Genomic DNA, 19,245 nt, shown 5'->3' with positions numbered 1-19,245 from the left:
TTATTAAAAAAAATTGTTACTAACGATTTTTAATTTTTTTTAGCTACAATAAGAAAAACTTATAAGGAACCTTGTATTAAATTTTCAAGTTCTTTTGGTCGTCCAACATTTTAAATAAAAATTCTCAAAAAAATCGAAAATTTCAGAGGTCTATAAATAACTCAAAAAAATTCGAAAATTTTTGAAAATTAAACTGTATATAGATAACACTAACATAAACATTTGGTAAAAATTTCAAGTATTTACAGTGATTAGTTTTTGAATGACAACCATATAAAAAAATCGATTTGCTCGAAAACGGGTTTTGCGTAAAAATTCACGTTTTTCTGTCATTTTTTTTTTTTTTTCACGATTTTTTGAAAACTGTTGGAAAATGTTCACTTTTGACCTCTATAATGCACCAAGGATCTTCAATTTTACATCGGAAACCACCCCCAAAGTTTGAAATCGAAGCATTATTTCGACTAGTTATGCTGTACACACACAAAAAAAAAACACACATCATTGTAAAATCAATACATTCATCACTTCGTTCAGAATCTAAAAATAAAAAATATTTTTTATGTTATTTTTTTTAAGGACATATTATTATAATATTTTGTATGTAAAAAGGGCATAATTACCTACGTGCATAATAATTAAATATAACTTTTTGTAAATATATTTTACATGTTTATTTGCCACGCTAATTAAAAATCATCTGTTACGATTTATGGTCACAAATAAAATTAATTAGTCACCGATGGTTTTTTATTATTGCGGAAAATATATGCGTAAAATATTTAAGTACATTATGTTATATTATATATTTTATTTTATTATTATGTACGTTTAGGTAATTATGCACTTTGTGTATAGATAATATGTACATTGTACAATATGTACATATCACATATTTATAAGCTTATTTATACGTTAGTTATCCATTGTATATGAATCTAAATTCTCAATAGTAAAAATTTGTCTCTAATCCAAATTTGTATATGTATCTCTATTGTATCTTTTAATTTATACATTAATAATTTAATCACTTAAATAATATTGAACACCTCTCACCACAGCTATATTATATACTGTATATCGTTATTTTATGTTTTCATATTATAATTATTGTAATTGGGTTCGTCCGTTTAATAAATTATTAAATATATATTAATGTTATGTTTCAATTAATCATTATACATAAATTAAATGTGTTCTTTACATTTGCAAGTACCTACATTATTTATATTTATATAGATCATATGAACATGATAAGATTGTAATGTTTGTATACAGATTATTTTTTTACTGCAAATTGTTATTGTATTAAATAATATAAAAAATTAAAGTATTATTCTATTTATTTCATATAATATGTTATGTATGTTCAACTTCCTATATTAAGTTTAAAAATAAAATAAGTAAACAGGTATGTATTTTATACTAACAAAAATATTTAAAACGCTAAACTAATTGGAGATGAAAATATCGTACGATAAGTACTTCAGGTCACTAATAAGTAATATCGTAAAAAACGTGACACAGTTACTAAAAAAACCTATTTAATCGTAATGAAATTATTGTTACTACATGTTATTACATGTATTTTAAAAAGTAATTGGGTTAGAAATACAAATCAAGTTTTGGTGTATTATTATTTGTATGCTTTATTTATTGATTAATATTCTTAAGTAAGCAGGGGCTTTAATTAATAAATAGGTCGCGTCTCGTGACTCGTGAACTAGGAGCCACGTACCGTGCGCTAGTACATAGTAAGAAATACTTGGATGACAATTTACGCAACGGTCAACTACATTGACGCGAAACGTCTATAACGACAGTCCGTGATATAATAATGTACCGCTCCCGCGATTATAACACACGCGCCGCGGCGCGTAGATGATGGGCGTGGTTACGGCCAGCCGCGACGGCGGCGATACGGAATACAACGCCATCTCTTGAGCGTTGTATGTTTTTCACTTTTACCACGACGGCCTCTTAATGTTTATCCTTACCCGGCTTTACCGTATTCGATGCAAGTTCGACCAACCAATTATCAACAAATGATCAACGTTGGATAAACGTACTTCTATCCCGAAAAATATACGAATATGTCAAGACGTAACTTAAACGTAAAATATATGTTTAACTTTACCCATATTTCGATGCAAGTTCGACCAACCAATTATCAACGAATGATCAACGTTGGATAAACGTACTTCTATCCCGAAAAATATACGAATATGTCAAGACGTAACTTAAACGTAAAATATATGTTTATCTTTACCCATATTTCGATGCAAGTTCGACCAACCAATTATCAACGAATGATCAACGTTGGATAAACGTACTTCTATCCCGAAAAATATACGAATATGTCAAGACGTAACTTAAACGTAAAATAAACCTATTTCAATGTATATTATACCATTATTATACGGATAATAACTACGTATATACATAAGCCAAAGTTATCCTTATTATAAACGTAGATTATACGTGCTATGTTTACTGGGTCCTTGCACCGACCGACCGAACTCGCGTCTCACCCGCTCTACGTCCCGCCGGCTCGACTCGTCGCCGGACGTACGACCGACCGTCGCGCGCGCTGCGCAACGGCCGCAACGAGACGATCGTTGCACCGTCGCGCCCGACACCAAATCACTACGTCGTTTACGAGCTATCGACAACGTCTCGTACCGCTCCGACTCCGTCCGCTGACCGTCTTTGTCCGCAAACGCCATATTTGTTTTTACCGACCAAACGACACGCCGTTTATTCTGTATAAATATTTATCTTGTCTCAACAAAATAAACATTTCTCGACACATCAGTGTCCTTCGCTAATTATTCAGTTGTTCTATTTTATTATTTGTTTTTTACCCTCTACCGACCGTGTGTCTAATCCTTTTCCTGCTGATTCACGCCCGTGAAGTCAGATTTCAGCGTTGGTCGTTAGTGCGAGACGGTATTCCTCCACTAACACCAAACTATAAATGACAATACGGGACAAATAATGATAATTGTAGACGACCAGTGTTGCCAGACTCTTTATGTATGATTATTGCATAGGTCTTCAAAAACTATCGTATTTCCCATGAAATTATCGTATCATAAAAAAAATCGTACAAGACAGCAGCACAGCTGCTGGTGATTGCGATCCAAGGTAAATACTCAGAGTACCACGGTTATAACGTGTAGATAACCGTGGTAAATACTAAATAATATCAGCGCTGCGATCACGATAATATTATTATTATTATTATTATTATCTTAAATTGTGCCTGCGATCGATTGATTAGCCCATCGTTATTATCATTTAATTTTATCAACAAAAACATATTTGATTTTTTTTTTGAAATCACAGTTTAATAAATTATTATACAATGTAATTTGTTATTAAGTATAGTAACTGTAAACTATATTGTATTTATATTTTATTATATGACGTATAGTATAGTATAAACGTACAATTGCACAAATAACATGGATTCATGTTTAACATTATATTGTACATAGTTTTAATGAAATTGATTAGATGACATATACAAAATAATAATTTTTTATTAAAAATTAAATTAAATAAAAACATTCAAGTATCAATATTTAAGAAAACAATACTTCAACATCAGTATCTGAACTTTTTTTGTATAAATTGTCAGCTGTCATGGAATTCAACATTTTTTCATCAGGAACAAAATTAATGCAACAATTACTTTTATTATGAGTAATACATTCTGAGGCCCTAATTATACCATTTAAACTATCAACTAATAATTTATTTCTTGACTTAGTTTTTATTAAGTTTACCTTTGAAAAAATTCTTTCACAACTAGCATTGGAATGTGGTATAACTAATGCATTTAAAGCAAAGTTTCCTAGCTGTACATATTCAAGGACCCCATCTCCTATATCAAATGTTTTAATTTTATACCAAAATGTGTCTACTGATGTCTCGGTTTTAATTTGATCAGGTAAATTCATTAAAGGAAGGCTTCTCCATTGGTCGTCAATTATTTGTTGTGTTTTAGTATCTTTTGGAGTTATTCTATGAAAACAATTCATTAGAGCCAACAAAGATTGTGGACGGTCATTAACATTTCCTAATGCAACTTTAATTGATAAGCATGAAATAAGAATCATAGTTTGGTCTTTAAAATCATACCTCATCTTAATTTGTTTACATGCAGTTATTACAAAATCCTGACATTTTTTACCAAATTCTGTTACATTTTTTTTATCTTTAATTTTGTCTGTATTTTGAATAGCATTGTTAACACTTATACCCAAATACATCTGATCAATAGGAATGTAGTTAGCTGAATTATCTAAATCAATTTCATGCAATTTAGATGAGTTTAAAGATATCACTCTGGGATTAATGACAATTGATAAAAAATCCTTAAATGTATTACTCATTTTTTCATGAAGAGTTGTTATTAAGACCTTTTCTCCTTGGAACAGTTGATTTAAACACACAAATTTGGGTAAAATAAACTGCAAAAAATAGAAATACAATTTGGTAACCTTATCGTTGAGAAGTTGATGGATTTTTTCAACTGATGTTAGTCTTAGTTCATAAACACGAGATGTGAAAAACAGTCTTAATGGTTCCCATTGTACGACTAACCTGTCAACAGCACTCAATAGTGACAGCCATCTATCAGAAAATACACTGTTATAAAAAATATAAAAGACAAATAAATATTGTTTTATAAAAACCTTGTTTGGGATGGTCTCAACATTTTATGAGGTTGTAAATCACAAAATTCTTGAAATTCACTTAATTCGACTCTTCTCTTACAACTAAAGCCTTTAAAATAACTGTAAATGTCACGAGTAAGGTCTTCCAAAATCCGAGGCAACACTTTGCATGTTTCACTTGCACAAAGATGCAAAGAGTGACATATGCATTTTTGTAAAATTATCCCTGGTAAATTTTCTCTTAAGCGACTAGTCACAGAATTATTTTGTCCAAACATTGTGTTACATCCATCCGAAGCAAATCCTACAATATTTTCCATAGGTACACCGTTCTGCACAAATGACTCTATGGTTTTTTCATACAACCTAAAAAAAAAAATATAGAATTTAAACTCAATGAAATTTAGGTAGTAATAATTTTTGGTAATATACCTTTCTCCTGTAGCACCAGAAACTGCCTCATCTGCATTAGTGAATACTTGCACCATACTCCAAAAATTTGTTTGAATTTGATTTAATTCTGTGTCAAAAAACCTTACACAAATACACATGGATTTCATAGCACCAATGTCAGTGGATTCATCAATGAGTATGCTGAAATATTGTGTTTTCATTTTATGTACAAGATTTTCAAAATGACAAGAACCAATAACGTTTTTTGTAATTGATGTAGCTTTAGTTCTTCCCATTTGTATACCGTTCACAATTTTTGAGTCAGGAAAAGTAGATTTAAGTACACCCACAAGATGATCAACAAAGTTGAACGATATATTGTGTTTTGCAATCATTCCACATAGTTTAATTTCAGCTGATTTGACTAATTGGTCAATTGGATCATTTTTCTTTTTAGCAAACATTTGATCAATGCTAACATTTGATGAAGATTTTAAATTTTGCAAATGCCTTGTTCCTTTGCCATGATTTTTAATTACAGTTAATTCAGAGAGAAATTCTGTGTTGCAAACTTTACATTTTGCTTTCAGTGGCTTACCTTTAACTGAAGTTAACTAGTTTTTATACTCAGGTTTCTCCAACCCCTCGTTACGAAAATTTTGTTTTGCGTGATGTGAACGTTTTTCTTTTGGTAGTTCATGACGGATAGATAGTTTTTTTACTGGTGTGTTTTCTCTTTTTAACCTTTTAAAGGTTTGTGGGTCGTCAGGATCGGAATCACTATCACGTAACATATTATTGGCGAACAAAAAAAAACTGAACAAAACGTCAAAACTGAATCAAATTACTTCACACAACACATTAACAGGAAAATCATCAATCAATAGACAAATGACAACAAACTTTACTATTTTACGATTGTCATATTGTTGGTTATGTTCAATATTCTAAGACGACATAGCCCCCTGAAAATACTCGGACGCGCTCTATGTGTCAAGTACTGAATTTCATATTAATATACTAATACGAAGACCGCCCAATTTTGAAAAGCTATATCTCGCTAAAAATTAACAAAAATGATAATTCGAACGATAAAAAAAAAAAAAAAAATAAACTAATTAATTTAGTACACTTTAAATATGGGTCGCTATTTGAAAATCAAAAATTGATAGTGGTTTCACTATTAAGTAAATGGGTGAAAAAAATAAAAATTTCATACAGTTTGAGAAAAGCATGAAAAAAAAATGATAAAAAGTCAATACTTTACAAAATGATGAGTGTTTAAGGATAAAAGAATCGCCCTATATAACTATATAAGGGCGCTACATTTTTCTTAGCCCCGGGCGTTAAATGCTCTAGATCTGGCACGCTGCAAATAGCCAAATATTTTTGGGGGACTATTACATTTTACTATATTTCGTCCTTTCCGTTTTTAGTGCATATACGTATAATTCCGGGCCTTAAATTAATATAAATTTAAAAAAGCCTGGTCAAGTGGGTACCTCTGCTGTACATAGATGCTGCGTGGATCAATATAATTATTCCCTATAGAAGTGTTAAATTTTAATCTAATAATAGCAGTGGCGTATCTAGGATTCATTTTACGGGGGTGTTTTAATACTTAATAGTGTCACGGTAAGTGGGGGAGGAACCCTAACACCCATAATACTTTAACACAAATCATAGGTATATTGATATAAATTATTATACAAGTATGTGTAAGTTGTATAAAACTTTTTTATTATAAAGCACATAAAATAAATAATACTAATACTAAGACAACTAATACAACATAGTACATACGACCGATGGGGGGGGGGGGTGTTCTAACACCCATATCACCCCTCCCCCCCCTAAATACGCCACTGAATAATAGGTACCTATCATAATTGTACACGAAAAGCGATCCTGAATGGAAATGATTTGCCAGCATAGGATATAATTTCAAGTAAGAATTTTAAGATTTCAAGAAATCTGAATACACCAAAATTTGAGTTCTTTTATACCTAATTATTGTAAGCAATGTACGCCAAACTTATGGAAAATCTTATATTAAATTTTCAACTTTTAGCTACTTAACAAGTTGACTGCCACGGTGTTTTTATAGAGCTGTCCTCAAACGCTATGAGTACCAGAATTGGTACTCGCTGTGTTTGTCCCGTGTGCTGTTCTATTTTTAGACAGATGCTAACATGGGACATGGGTGTTTTTTCATATTTCTTATAATTTTCTTATCGTAATTGTTTATTTATATAATTTTAATAACATTTAAAACAAAAATAAACCGATTTGGAGTGAGTACCATATTATATGGTACCATATATGGTACTCAATGCCTATTGTATCATATTATTCAGTTATACGTTTATTTTCATTCGAGTCATCGTCGAGTTGTGACGTTATTGTCGTTATTGATTAGTTTATTACAATGAACGACGACGAAATTGTTCAAGCTCTTTGGTCATCAGATGAGTTATCTGAATTTGATGATAGTGATGCAGATCCTGACTTTGCTTTGGTAAATATTGCCTAATTTATAATATTTTTTGTATATCGTTTTAAGCGTACATACGTGAATCGTTTTATCATAAATAATGCACAACTTTTATCGTGTATGACCTAACTAATAATATTAAATAATAATATAAAATAATATAAAATATATACTACCTATTTCATTTTTTTCATTTATATAATATAGGATTCTGATACTGATGATGATATTATTCCTTCGAATAACTCACATGAAAATTACGCTTCTGACACTGATGATATAATTGCTTCAAATAGTTTAAATGAAAATTATGACGCTTCTACTTCAAGTTCGTCTGGTTGGGGTCCTATAAACAGTAATACTTCTAGTCCAGTGTTCAATTCTGAGTCTTTTGGAATCAACCCAGACATTCTCGAAACACTTAATGATGGTACACCATATGACTTCTATTCTTTATTTATTGATGATGAAATCTTAAATTTATTAGTTATTGAAACTAACAGATATGCTCGTGATTTACTTTCAACTCCTCGTGGTCCAAAATCTAGACTTAATAAATGGGTTGATGTTGACATAGTTGAAATTAAGAGATTTTTGGGAATAGTATGTGGATGGGGTTGAATCCACTACCAACTTTGGCAAGTTATTGGAGTAAAAATGAAATGTATCAAACACATATTCCTAAGTATATGACCAGAAACAGATTTGAGTTGCTTTTGAGAACTTTTCATTGTTCAAACAATCAAACATGTCCTAGAGGTGACAGATTGTATAAAGTTCGTGGTTTGGTTGATATGCTAGTGAGCAAATATAAAATATGCAACATACCAGGGGAAAATTTGTGTATTGACGAATCGGTGATTCCATTTGTTGGACGTTTGTCGTTCCGTCAATACATAAAAAATAAAAGGCATCGATACGGCATAAAAATATTTAAATTATATATAAATGATGGGTATACTATTGGATTTAAAATATATGCTGGTCAAGAAGCTATCCCGGGAGTAGCAATTTCAACGAAAATTGTAATGGAGTTAGCTGCAGATTACTTAGATGAGGGTAGTATAATGAACTTTTAAGCCGATCAACAAATCTTGTAGGTACATTACGTTCTAACAGGAAGTTCAACCCGAAAGACGTAATAAACGCTAAATTAAAGAAAGGTGAAATAAAATCAAGCCAAAATGAAAATAATATTGTGATTATGAAGTGGAAGGACAAACGCGATGTACTTATGTTGTCAACAAAACACAAAGACAATTTAATAGAAACAACTGATAAACGTGCTCAAAAATTATTCAAACCAAAAATGGTAATGGATTATAATAAGGCAAAAGGTTTTGTCGATATTTCTGATTTGAGAAATTCTTACCATTCACCACTTCGTCGATCTTTAAAATGGTATCGAAAAATTGCATTCGAAATTCTACTAAATACAAGTTTATTAAATGCATTGACATTATTCAATACAGTGACTGGTAATAAAATGGGTGTGACAGAATTCAGAGAAAATATAGTTCAAGCTTTACTAATGAAAGCCGACATACCAATGGTACCCAAACCAACTGAAAGAGAAATTCATAAGATTGTTAATTCTAATCGTCGTGGTAGATGTTCAAATTGTTATTTCGAAATGGTTCAACAAGGTGGAAGGGAACACGCACAACAAATTACACGTAAAGTACTAACGAAGTGTCTAGGCTGTTCTAAACATCTCTGTTTGGATTGTTTTTTCAAATTGCATTCAACAAAAAAAATATAATTTAAAATTATATATTATATAATAATAATAATATTTATAATATATTTATGTTTGATTTATTGATATTTTAACTAAAAAATCTTAAAGAGTATAATATGAATACGAGTTGTATAACTTTAAAAAAAATATATTTGTTTGATTTATTAATATTTTAACTAAACCGGCCTTAAGTGTATAATATGAATACAAGTTGCATAACTTTTTTTTAAATATATTTATGTTTGATTTATTAATATTTTAACTAAAAAGCTTTAAGTGTATACTGTAGTATAATGTTAATACGAGTTGTATAATTTTTTTTTTTTGATAATTACATTTTTATTTTAAAAAACATTGAATTTGAGCGCTGTTTGTTGTATTCAGTTTGAAATTTTCTCTTCTTTCTATTCCATTAAACGAATTGAGCATCAGAAATGGTTCTCAGTGACGTAATCACGAAAAAAAGTGAGTACCAATATTGACCCTCAAACCCTGAGAGTCAAACGGTGTGAGTACCAGAATTGATACTCAAAGCCTGTAGATCAAAACGTGTTTAAAATGTGTGGCACAGGAGACAAACCACGTGAGTACCAAATATAGACCTCATGGCAGTCAATTTGTTTGTCTCTAAATTATATACTATGTTCTATCGATATGGTTGTGATTGTGAATTTTTATGTTATTAATTATTATATGTCGAATTATTTATATACATTTTTTTTTTAATGTTTACTACTAATTATTATTTTATATATTAAAAATTGTAATGCTATTTTAATTTTAATTTAGTATACTGATTTGTTTTTTTGTAAATGGAGTTAACTCCGTATGAAATAAATAAATAAATAAATATAATAGTGCTTATACAAAATTGTTTATGAATTATACCTACAAAATAATTTGCAAATATTTATGATTTTGACGAATTGTTGTCAATATTTGAACTTCAAATGCTAATAAAATAAAATTGTACATAATATGACGTATTCTTATAATTTTTGAATCAGAATAAGGCTAACTTATGAGGAACTTTGTATTAAATGTTCAAATATTTTGACTTGGCCGAAAAAATTTTATCGTCTATCTAACTATCAATTCTTTTATAAAAAAATGTAATAATACACCAACTTTTAAACAAATGAAAAGTAAAAAATGAAAATAATAAATGCATTTATAATAATGTAAGTATCTATTTTACTTGTATAGTTGTATTTGTATGAAATAGCCAATAGATATGAATATTTTTTGTAAATAAATTTATTGTATATTATATTATTATATTATATCCCTTTCAGTCCCCTTGTCTACTTTGACAGACATCGGCTTACGTAATTCATAACTAAAGCGTAGTCTTTTAAACAAATGTGATAACAGTGTATTCTTGTAAATAATATTACTTAGAATCGAATAAAAATATCGATTTTAGTACCCAATCAGTATACACGTTTTTATAAACGATTATATTTGACAAGAATTGGCTATGAAAAAAATCGGTATTTGGAATATCTTTATCATGTATAATTTGTCGTTTATAAGAATTTACACATCGTATTATTTTTTCTTCCATGGCCTACATATTACAAATAATATTTAAACCGTTTCCAACGCTAAATTCCGGTTGAATAGTGAAAAACAGCTGTTTAACTGCATGTCTCTTTAAAGAGATACCGGGTCCCAACGGTCTGCCTTGATAGTGTGATACCAATACTATTACGCGTATTACGTATCGCATATCACAATATATTACGCATACGTATTTATGCACCGAACGGCTGGACAACACGTGTGTGGTATGTCGTAATCTGGTAGTAATTATAATTATTTATTATAATAGGTAATAAAATATAAATTTATTTATTTATAAAGTATTATTATATAATAATATCATATATACCAATAATATAATATTAAAAATTATATAAATATTTTTTATAATAGCAAATGGTTTGAGTGAAAACGAAATTTTAAATTTACTTGGTGACGGAACCGTATCTGATCTTGATGAGTCAGATGAAGAAATAATTGAAAACTTTCAGAATGAAGAACTAAATAATTTACTTGGACAGTTTGATTAGTTGGAAGATTTTATTATAGATCATGATTCCGTTTTGCCAGAACAATTAGAATTTAATTTACCATCACCAGAATCTAATATTTCTAATGTTACACCCGAACCATTTGTCATATCTAATAAAAATCAAATTAAATGGCAGGCAAGCCCTTTTAAACAACCTAACATTAGTTTAGATGATTTAGAAGACATGATATATCCTTCTGAAATGCCTAGTGTATTAGATTATTTCACAGAATATCTCGATGACACAGATTTTTCAAATATGGCTTATTTTACTAATTTATATTCTGTTCAGAAACAGCAAAGTAGATTTAAACCAACTGATTCATCTGAAATAAAAACATTTATCGGTATACACATTATAATGGGTTGTCTCAAATACCCTCGAATTCGACTGTACTGGGAAGATTCTTACCAAGTCAAACTCGTTAGGGATAGTATGGCGCGAAACCGATTTTTTTTATTACGATCAAATTTCCATTTAATTGACAATAGTAATATTCCTCGCGATAACACAGACAAATTTATTAAAGTTCGGCCTATTTATGACGCGATTAACAATAAAATTAAGTCAATACCCAAAGAAAGAAATTTGAGTGTTGATGAACAGATGATACCGTTCAAAGATCATTTACAAATGAAACAGTATGTCAAAGGAAAACCATGTCCTTGGGGCATAAAAGCATTTCTTCTTTGTGGTTCTAGTGGAATGGTTTATAATATTCTTTTGTATCAAGGTAATACGACAGAGATAGATCAAAATATACTTAAAACATTTGGATTGGGCGCAAGTGTAGTCTTACATTTGACAAAATATGTTGAAAAAAATAAACATTTTTTATTTTTTGATAACTTTTTTTCGACATTTAATTTGATGGAAAAATTAAGCCAAAAACAAATTTATGCTGTTGGGACTGTCAGAACAAACCGTTTTGTAAAACCTCCGTTTTTGTCTGATAAACAAATGTCCCGAATGGGTAGAGGAACTGCGTATGAAATTTCTACGAATATGGAAAATTGCAATTTGTGTTTAGTCAAATGGTTTGACACGCGATCAGTGACGTTAGTTTCAAACTTTGTTGGATCGGGAAATTCGGAAACTATTCAACGTTGGGATAAAAAGACAAAATTATATGTTGATGTTGAAAGACCTGAAATTGTATCATTATACAATCAATCGATGGGTGGTGTTGATAAAGTCGATCAATTGATTAGTTATTATAGGACATTTATTCGATCTAAAAAATGGACTATGAGGATGATTGTCCACGCTGTGGATTTGATTGTAACTATTTGTAACTAACTGTTGGATACAATATTTAAAGGATGCCGAACATTTTAATATACCGAAAAAAAATATAAAAGACCTCTTACACTTTAGAATTGATATAGGTGAAAATTTAATTCGAGTAGGCAAACCTTTAGCACCCAAAATAAAAGGACGACCATGAAGTAATGGAAATGAAGATGAACCAACTTCTAAAGCGGCAAAAATTGACTCTACTCGTCAATCAGATGACGTTCGCTTTGACCAAGTTGACCATTTGCCTGGATTTGACGAAAAAAACTTTCCATCAAGATGTAAGAACCGAAATTGTGTGAAAAAAGGTAGAAAAACTCACGTGTTTTGCATCAAGTGTAACGTTCATTTATGTTTAGACAAAACAAGTAACTGTTTTTTGAATTACCACCAAAAATGATAATTATCAAATGTATATTTTTAAAATTTAATATTTTTAAATGCCTAGTGTTTTATTTAGCAGAAAAAATTTATTTTATTAATTTTTACATTTTTTTTATTACAAAATATTATATTTATAATACTAATTATATAATTAGTATCATTTTATTTTATATTTTTAAAATTGTTAATATTGTTATTGATGATGATAATATTATGCAATGTTAAAAATAAAAAGGTTTTCATTTTGTTCTTAGTATCGCAATTATTATAATTCTACAACCATTTGAAACCGGTGTCTCTTAAAGTGGACACTTCCGTAACTTTTTTAATTTTGAAAAAAATAATAAAATTAATTTTTTTTATTTTAAAGAGTCATTTTTATAAAAGAAAGCAAAAAAATAAAAATAAAAATGTATGTATAAAAAATTTTGGGACTGAAAGGGATATAATAATTAACAAAATAATAACTGTTAAAATGTTAAATGTAAAAATATGATGTAATTGTAATATGTATTTAGTATTTTACAGCTGATCAAATTTTTCTGTTACCTATAATATAGCTGAATATTACAAATTACAATCCTAGAGCGCGTTAGTTACTTTATCAGTAGATCGATTCTGTAAGTCGATAATAATGTATCGAATAATATCGATAAGAATTCGTTAACGAGTATCCCTAAATGTATCGAAAATCGTTATCAAAGTTGCGATTCTATAAAACTCTTTATCGACAAACATTGATACATAAAAGGTTATCGAATTTTCGATATGAAATAATATTATACAACGGGAGATTGTAAAATGTAGCCAATGAAAACCTCAGATTCTAAACATCTGGTTTTATCACCTCCGGTATCGTTATCAATAACTGATTTTCAATGTTTGAATATTAATATATTAATATAATTTATAAATTGAAATTTGAAACAAATGAAACTTATTGTCTTAAACGTTTTTCATTTTATAACTGAAATTGTAAATATTTACCAACTCAAATGGATAACATAAATACCCAAAGCAGGTAAATAATCGTTTAGTTATTTGTTTAATGTATTGATTTCCATTGTTCATAAATATTGAATTATTCATTGTCACACAGCAGCCAAGTTCAGAACTGCAAAAGATCAAGGCAGTGAAGAAGGAATGAAAAACAACTATCTTTTTTAGTTGACTACATGGTCCAGCATCCACATGTAGCCACAGGAAAATTTAATTCTGTTCACGGGAGGGATGACTTGAGAGGTTCATGGGATGATTTGGTTGTAAACTTGAATAACTTGCGAAACCCGGGGGTTAAGGAGAAGGACGTGAAATCGTGGAAAGAGGTTAGAATTCAATTAAATTATATTGTAACTTGTAAGGTTTTCTCTTATAGAAAAATGTAAATCATAAGAATGTGTCCATAGTTTTTATGCTGTATTGTATAAATTATGCTATGTGTTTTTAAATGGTTTTTTTTATATTATAGTCATGGAGGGACCTGAAAACTAAAGTGTCTAAACAACATTCTGCTCTCCGAGATGCCAAAAGACTGACTGGCAATAAGGCAATAACCATTCCAGAGTTGACCGACAGAGAAAACAAAGTTCTCGGTCTAATGGGTTTTGAATATGTAGAAGGCACAACTTGTCCTGATTCATTTCCAGACGATCAAGTATTAAAATATGAATTATAATGGTTGAAATAGTGATATTCCACAAAAAAGTACATGCGTTTATTATAATGTAAAATCCTATTTTATTGTAGTGTGACGATCTAGAACGTTTAGCTGCAGGCGATCATTCCATATTAGAAGCCAAACCTATATCAATTAGACCTCATATTGATAATGAAAGTAATTAATTTAAAAATGATTATAATTAGGGAAGTATTGAACCTTGGGACCATTTTCATTAAATCTCTCTTAACTGCTGGTATTAGTTATTGTTAATATTTCACGTTAATGCCTGTTAAAAATATTGTAGATATAATAAATCTATACATGAGTAGTTTTTTTTTCAAAAAATTTATTTAGTACACCATACCTACCAATTTGGAAAAAATTTGTTTTTTTTAGATAAAAAACATAAATTTTTTGTATTAATTAACACCATTTAATTCTACGAAATATTCAACGTAAAATGGTACTAATCTTAAGAACTTCTATCACAAATTTAAATGTTAAAATAAAATTTAAAAAAACCAAAAATTGTTATTTTGATTTGTGAAATTAAATTTTTTACTATAAATTGTTTGTTTTTCTTAGTTGTTTTTGATAATTTAAATCAAACTGCCATGGAAAACTTTATTGTTGAATATGATGAGCAGGAAGAATCTATAATTGAAACTCCTGATTCAGCTCAGATTTCAAGTTATCAACCTGAAACTCCTGCGTCAACATTGAAAACTAACTTTTGTAAAAGAAAACTGGTTCAAAATCAAAACAATATGGGTAAATGTTTATAATTTAAAAGAAAGCAATTTTACATTCTGAGTGAAGTAGGATACTGAGATTTCATTTTTTTTCTCATCAAATTTTGGGGCAGTTGAAAAGCTCAGATTTTCTATTAAAACATCATTTTTGGTATAAAATGATTTTATATGATTAAATTCAAATTTAACACATACAAGGATTCCTTCAGACACCTACTGTACAGCACAATGGTACCTACGTTTTTTACTTTAACTGTATTATTATATTTTGATTTAGCTAAAAAAAACTTTAAGAACCCAATTGGGAGATGCAAGAAACACATTCACAAAGTTAGCTGAAAGAAATTCACAACATATGGATGTAAATAATAATAAATGTATTTCTACGTAGATATTCTTTTAATGATTATGATTATTTCGGTACTTTTTCAGAATATAAGTCTATCTATTTCACAGTTGGCAAGTGCTATGAATAAAATAGCTGAAAATGATGAACGGAGATTAACAAACGAGGAAAATATGGTGTCTGTTATGAAACTGTTGGTTGAAAAAATGTAGTTCCTTAATGTTAACAGATATAAATATCTGTATTATTATTATTTTGTTTGATTCAGAAGTTTATTTATTTTATTTTATTAAATGCATTTATTATGTTACTATTGTGTAAATATTTAGTTATATGTTATATAATAAATATTATGTTATTTTCAAAAATGTTGTTGTGGTAAATAAGTGCTTATTTTTATTTGTTATTAATACAGAAAATTGAACAAAATAAAATGGCATTTTAGTATTTGTTAGAAATTCATTAAAAGTAAATTATGTCCATAGAGAATTTATAATAATTAAATCAGCATTCATGTTGAGTTCAAACAACTTTATTTAATTTTTATACAAAATTATTTAAAAAAAAAAAAAAGTGGCATTCGGGGATTGCCGCGATAAAGCTATTGCATATTAAATAAATAAGAAGTTGATATAATATTAAATTTTTTATTATTATTCTAGTTATACAGAAGTTTGTATCATAGAAACTATAGGCCTATGATAACTAAAATATGAAACATAAGTTTGAGATTTAATATTCTCCAAATATCTGGAAAATACGGCGTCGATGGTGGTCCCATATTTTGTAGTAGATTCTTGTGGATCATTATTTATACGTAAATTTAATTTTTCTAAGAGAAACGTTGTTAGTCGCTCTGATTTTTTATCAGCGAAGTTGATGTTGAAATCGCCAGCCAAGATAAGTGGAAATTTATTGGAATTTCCACCAAGTATTTTTGACCCTTCTAGTGTACTCCAGTAAAATGCGATGAATAAAATATTCTACCTCGTCCAATTTTGGATTTGGAGTAATGTAAATGACTACAATGACTATTTCTAGGCCATTTTGCAGTTTGCATAAGCACGCACAAATATCTCCAACATTTGAGCGTCTAACATTTAAATCTACAACATTTGCCACATTTATATCAATATTTGGAGTCATAATATTGGTAGTATCATTATTATTATTTTGGTAGATGGCTACCCCACCTTTTGAAACAGTATCTCGTTTGAAATGAACGATGCAATTGAAATTAGGTATGTCGATAGGATAATCATTTGACACGCAAGTTTCCTTAGAGTAATACATTTGTTTGTCTAGTTACGGAATCTTGTAAATCATATTTGTGACTGTTAAGACTTTGGCAATTGAAAGTCATTATTGAAACGCCATTTCTATTTCTAATAAAATCTAAGACACTTTGAGCTTTTGTCTGCACACAATTCAACGATAGTCTTTTAAATTCTTGCAACAATGAAGCGGTTGATGTAGCTTGCCTTCGATTATGATAAAATTTAAATGTAGAATCATCACTTGTCTCAATATACAAATTTTGTCTCATTACTGTGGTAAGTTGATAAAATTTCAGTTTTCTCCATAGATGTGGTCCAATCATGCTCGTTCTTGTAAATTGGTGTGGATCTTACCGGTGGCAACTGTCGTAAATTTCCAATCAAAATAACATCTATATCTCCAAAATCCGTGTTTTTCCCAGTGATTTGTTTTAAACGATTATCAATTTTATGAAGAAGTTCTGCACTAATCATGCTAATTTCATGAATGACCAGTACTCTGACATATCTGAAGAGAGATCGATACAATTGCAACGTCTCTGATGATAGAGGCAATAGTTTTGAAAGAGAAATTCGGAGAGCAGTATGGATGGTTGTACCATCAATAGCCACTGCAGCTTTGCCAGTTGAGGCACACGTAATATACGAATTGCAGTGACCATCATTATCAGCGAATCTGTTGTAAATTTCCATTATCAAACTAATAACGAACGTTTTTCCTGTACCAGCCGGTAAAAAAAATTTGAAATGGTTCTTGAATTGAAGTTTTTAAGTGATGGATTATAGTCATAAGCAAATCTCTTTGTTGATCATTAGCCATTCTCATTAATTCATAGAATTGTTTGTAATCCATTAAATTCTCTCTTTTTTTTGCAATAGCACCAATTTTATGCAGAGTAGCATTTTGTAAATCAACGTTAGCAGTTGAGTTTGTATCACGTAGTAATAATTCATAAGGATCTCTTTCATGCAAGATTTCGACAGCCCTTAATAAATCTTCATCTTTTTGTTCTTCATCGGTTTCTCTGCATAATTTTTTGCAAATTTCCAGAGTTTTTTCCACGTCCAAATTAGATTCGAATTCTTTTCTACGTTCTAAAATGTTTTCTTTGTTATCGTCGTATATTTGAATGAACTTATTTTCTGTAATAATATCATTTTCTTCACTCTGAAAAGGAACATGCAACAAAACCATTTCACGCCTATAATCGTTGTAATTGTCAGCCATATCGTAGTTCCTGTATCTTATTATTTTTGCAGTATCTCGTTTTGTGTAGATGCCCTTGTTATTGATGTAATAGTTTGCAACAAATTATGCTAACGTAACATCACGGAGTTCTTCAGGTCGTTTTTCATACTTATCAACCAATTCTCTTTCCAAATGTTCGTACAATCATCATCCAAAGTTTCGAGTTCCTTCATAGTTTTTCTTATTCTGGCACGCTCAGTAGGAATTATAGTTGGAATATAGACTGTCACTACCGATGACTTAGCCATAGGTGTGCGTAATAAATACCAAGCAGCCTCCTGTGCCGGCATTTCAACAGACTGAAGTATGTCAATACTCATTTTTTTTGTAATATCAACAATGTCAAACTCTGGATGCTCATCCAATATATCAATTATTTGTCTTTGTAAATTACTGATCCCTCTATTATGCTTGTTGACATATTCAACAACATATTTTGCACAAGCATATTCATCTTGAATAATTTGAAAATCCATGTTTGATTTCAAAAGATGTAGTACAAATGGGTTGAAGTGTTATGCCATTTTTCTGTTGGGGTTCTTTTATAGAATAATTTTGGTCTGTTGATACCCGCACGAATAATATCATAGTAATGATCATCAGAAATAATATCATTATGCGAGTAAAAGTCATCAAAATCTTTAAAGTCAACATTTTCGAGATTCATTTTTATTGATTTGAAACGTTTCTTATATTCTTTGAAAAGTGCTTCAGAGAAATCGGGATCAGTGTCTTTCATAGGTATCAAGATAATAGTTTTTTTTGTTGGCATAAACGGTGCGCCAAATCTACATTCTTGCTTTTTATTAGGATCCATTTTTTTGTAACACGTAAATGTGTGTTTATGTGTTACTAGTTTAATATTTCCGGATGCCTCTGATGCTGACACA

At 29.6% G+C, this 19,245-nt stretch overlaps 2 protein-coding genes and 1 pseudogene across 2 annotated transcripts; 2 read left to right on the top strand and 1 right to left on the bottom strand.

The window, feature by feature from the left end:
- Positions 1–3,587: 3,587 nt before the first annotated feature.
- On the bottom strand, positions 3,588–5,872 carry LOC149059478 (uncharacterized). The gene is made up of 4 exons (XM_089224349.1): positions 5,731–5,872; positions 5,118–5,676; positions 4,704–5,051; positions 3,588–4,656 (listed from the first exon to the last, which is right to left on the bottom strand). Exons 1-4 carry the CDS (start codon positions 5,870–5,872, stop codon positions 3,588–3,590), a joined length of 2,118 nt encoding a protein of 705 aa, XP_089080475.1.
- A 1,634-nt stretch (positions 5,873–7,506) lies between these two features.
- LOC149059477 (uncharacterized) lies at positions 7,507–12,690 on the top strand (annotated as a pseudogene).
- A 1,384-nt stretch (positions 12,691–14,074) lies between these two features.
- LOC149059476 (uncharacterized) lies at positions 14,075–14,913 on the top strand. The gene is made up of 3 exons (XM_089224339.1): positions 14,075–14,396; positions 14,540–14,725; positions 14,818–14,913. The coding sequence occupies exons 1-3, from the start codon at positions 14,247–14,249 to the stop codon at positions 14,911–14,913; spliced, it is 432 nt and encodes a 143-aa protein (XP_089080465.1). The 5' UTR covers positions 14,075–14,246.
- The last annotated feature ends 4,332 nt before the right edge of the window (positions 14,914–19,245 follow it).

Source organism: Diuraphis noxia, unplaced genomic scaffold (assembly GCF_037042655.1).
Source record: "Diuraphis noxia isolate RWA-SAM2 unplaced genomic scaffold, SU_Dnox_SAM2 contig0001, whole genome shotgun sequence".
In the NCBI taxonomy this organism is placed as follows: domain Eukaryota; kingdom Metazoa; phylum Arthropoda; class Insecta; order Hemiptera; family Aphididae; genus Diuraphis; species Diuraphis noxia.
This window is presented reverse-complemented; position numbering and strand designations above follow the sequence as displayed.

Excerpts from the sequence above, each read along its gene's own strand:
- LOC149059478 (XM_089224349.1), bottom strand. The coding sequence starts at position 5,872 with ATGTTACGTGATAGTGATTCCGATCCTGACGACCCACAAACCTTTAAA. Across the intron at positions 5,677-5,730 it reads TCACGCAAAACAAAATTTTC|GTAAGCCACTGAAAGCAAAA; the intron begins GTAACGAGGGGT and ends CTTCAGTTAAAG. Across the intron at positions 4,657-4,703 it reads TTGAGACCATCCCAAACAAG|TGTATTTTCTGATAGATGGC; the intron begins GTTTTTATAAAA and ends TTTTTATAACAG.
- LOC149059476 (XM_089224339.1), top strand. The coding sequence starts at position 14,247 with ATGGTCCAGCATCCACATGTAGCCACAGGAAAATTTAATTCTGTTCAC. Across the intron at positions 14,397-14,539 it reads ACGTGAAATCGTGGAAAGAG|TCATGGAGGGACCTGAAAAC; the intron begins GTTAGAATTCAA and ends TTTATATTATAG. Across the intron at positions 14,726-14,817 it reads ATTCATTTCCAGACGATCAA|TGTGACGATCTAGAACGTTT; the intron begins GTATTAAAATAT and ends ATTTTATTGTAG.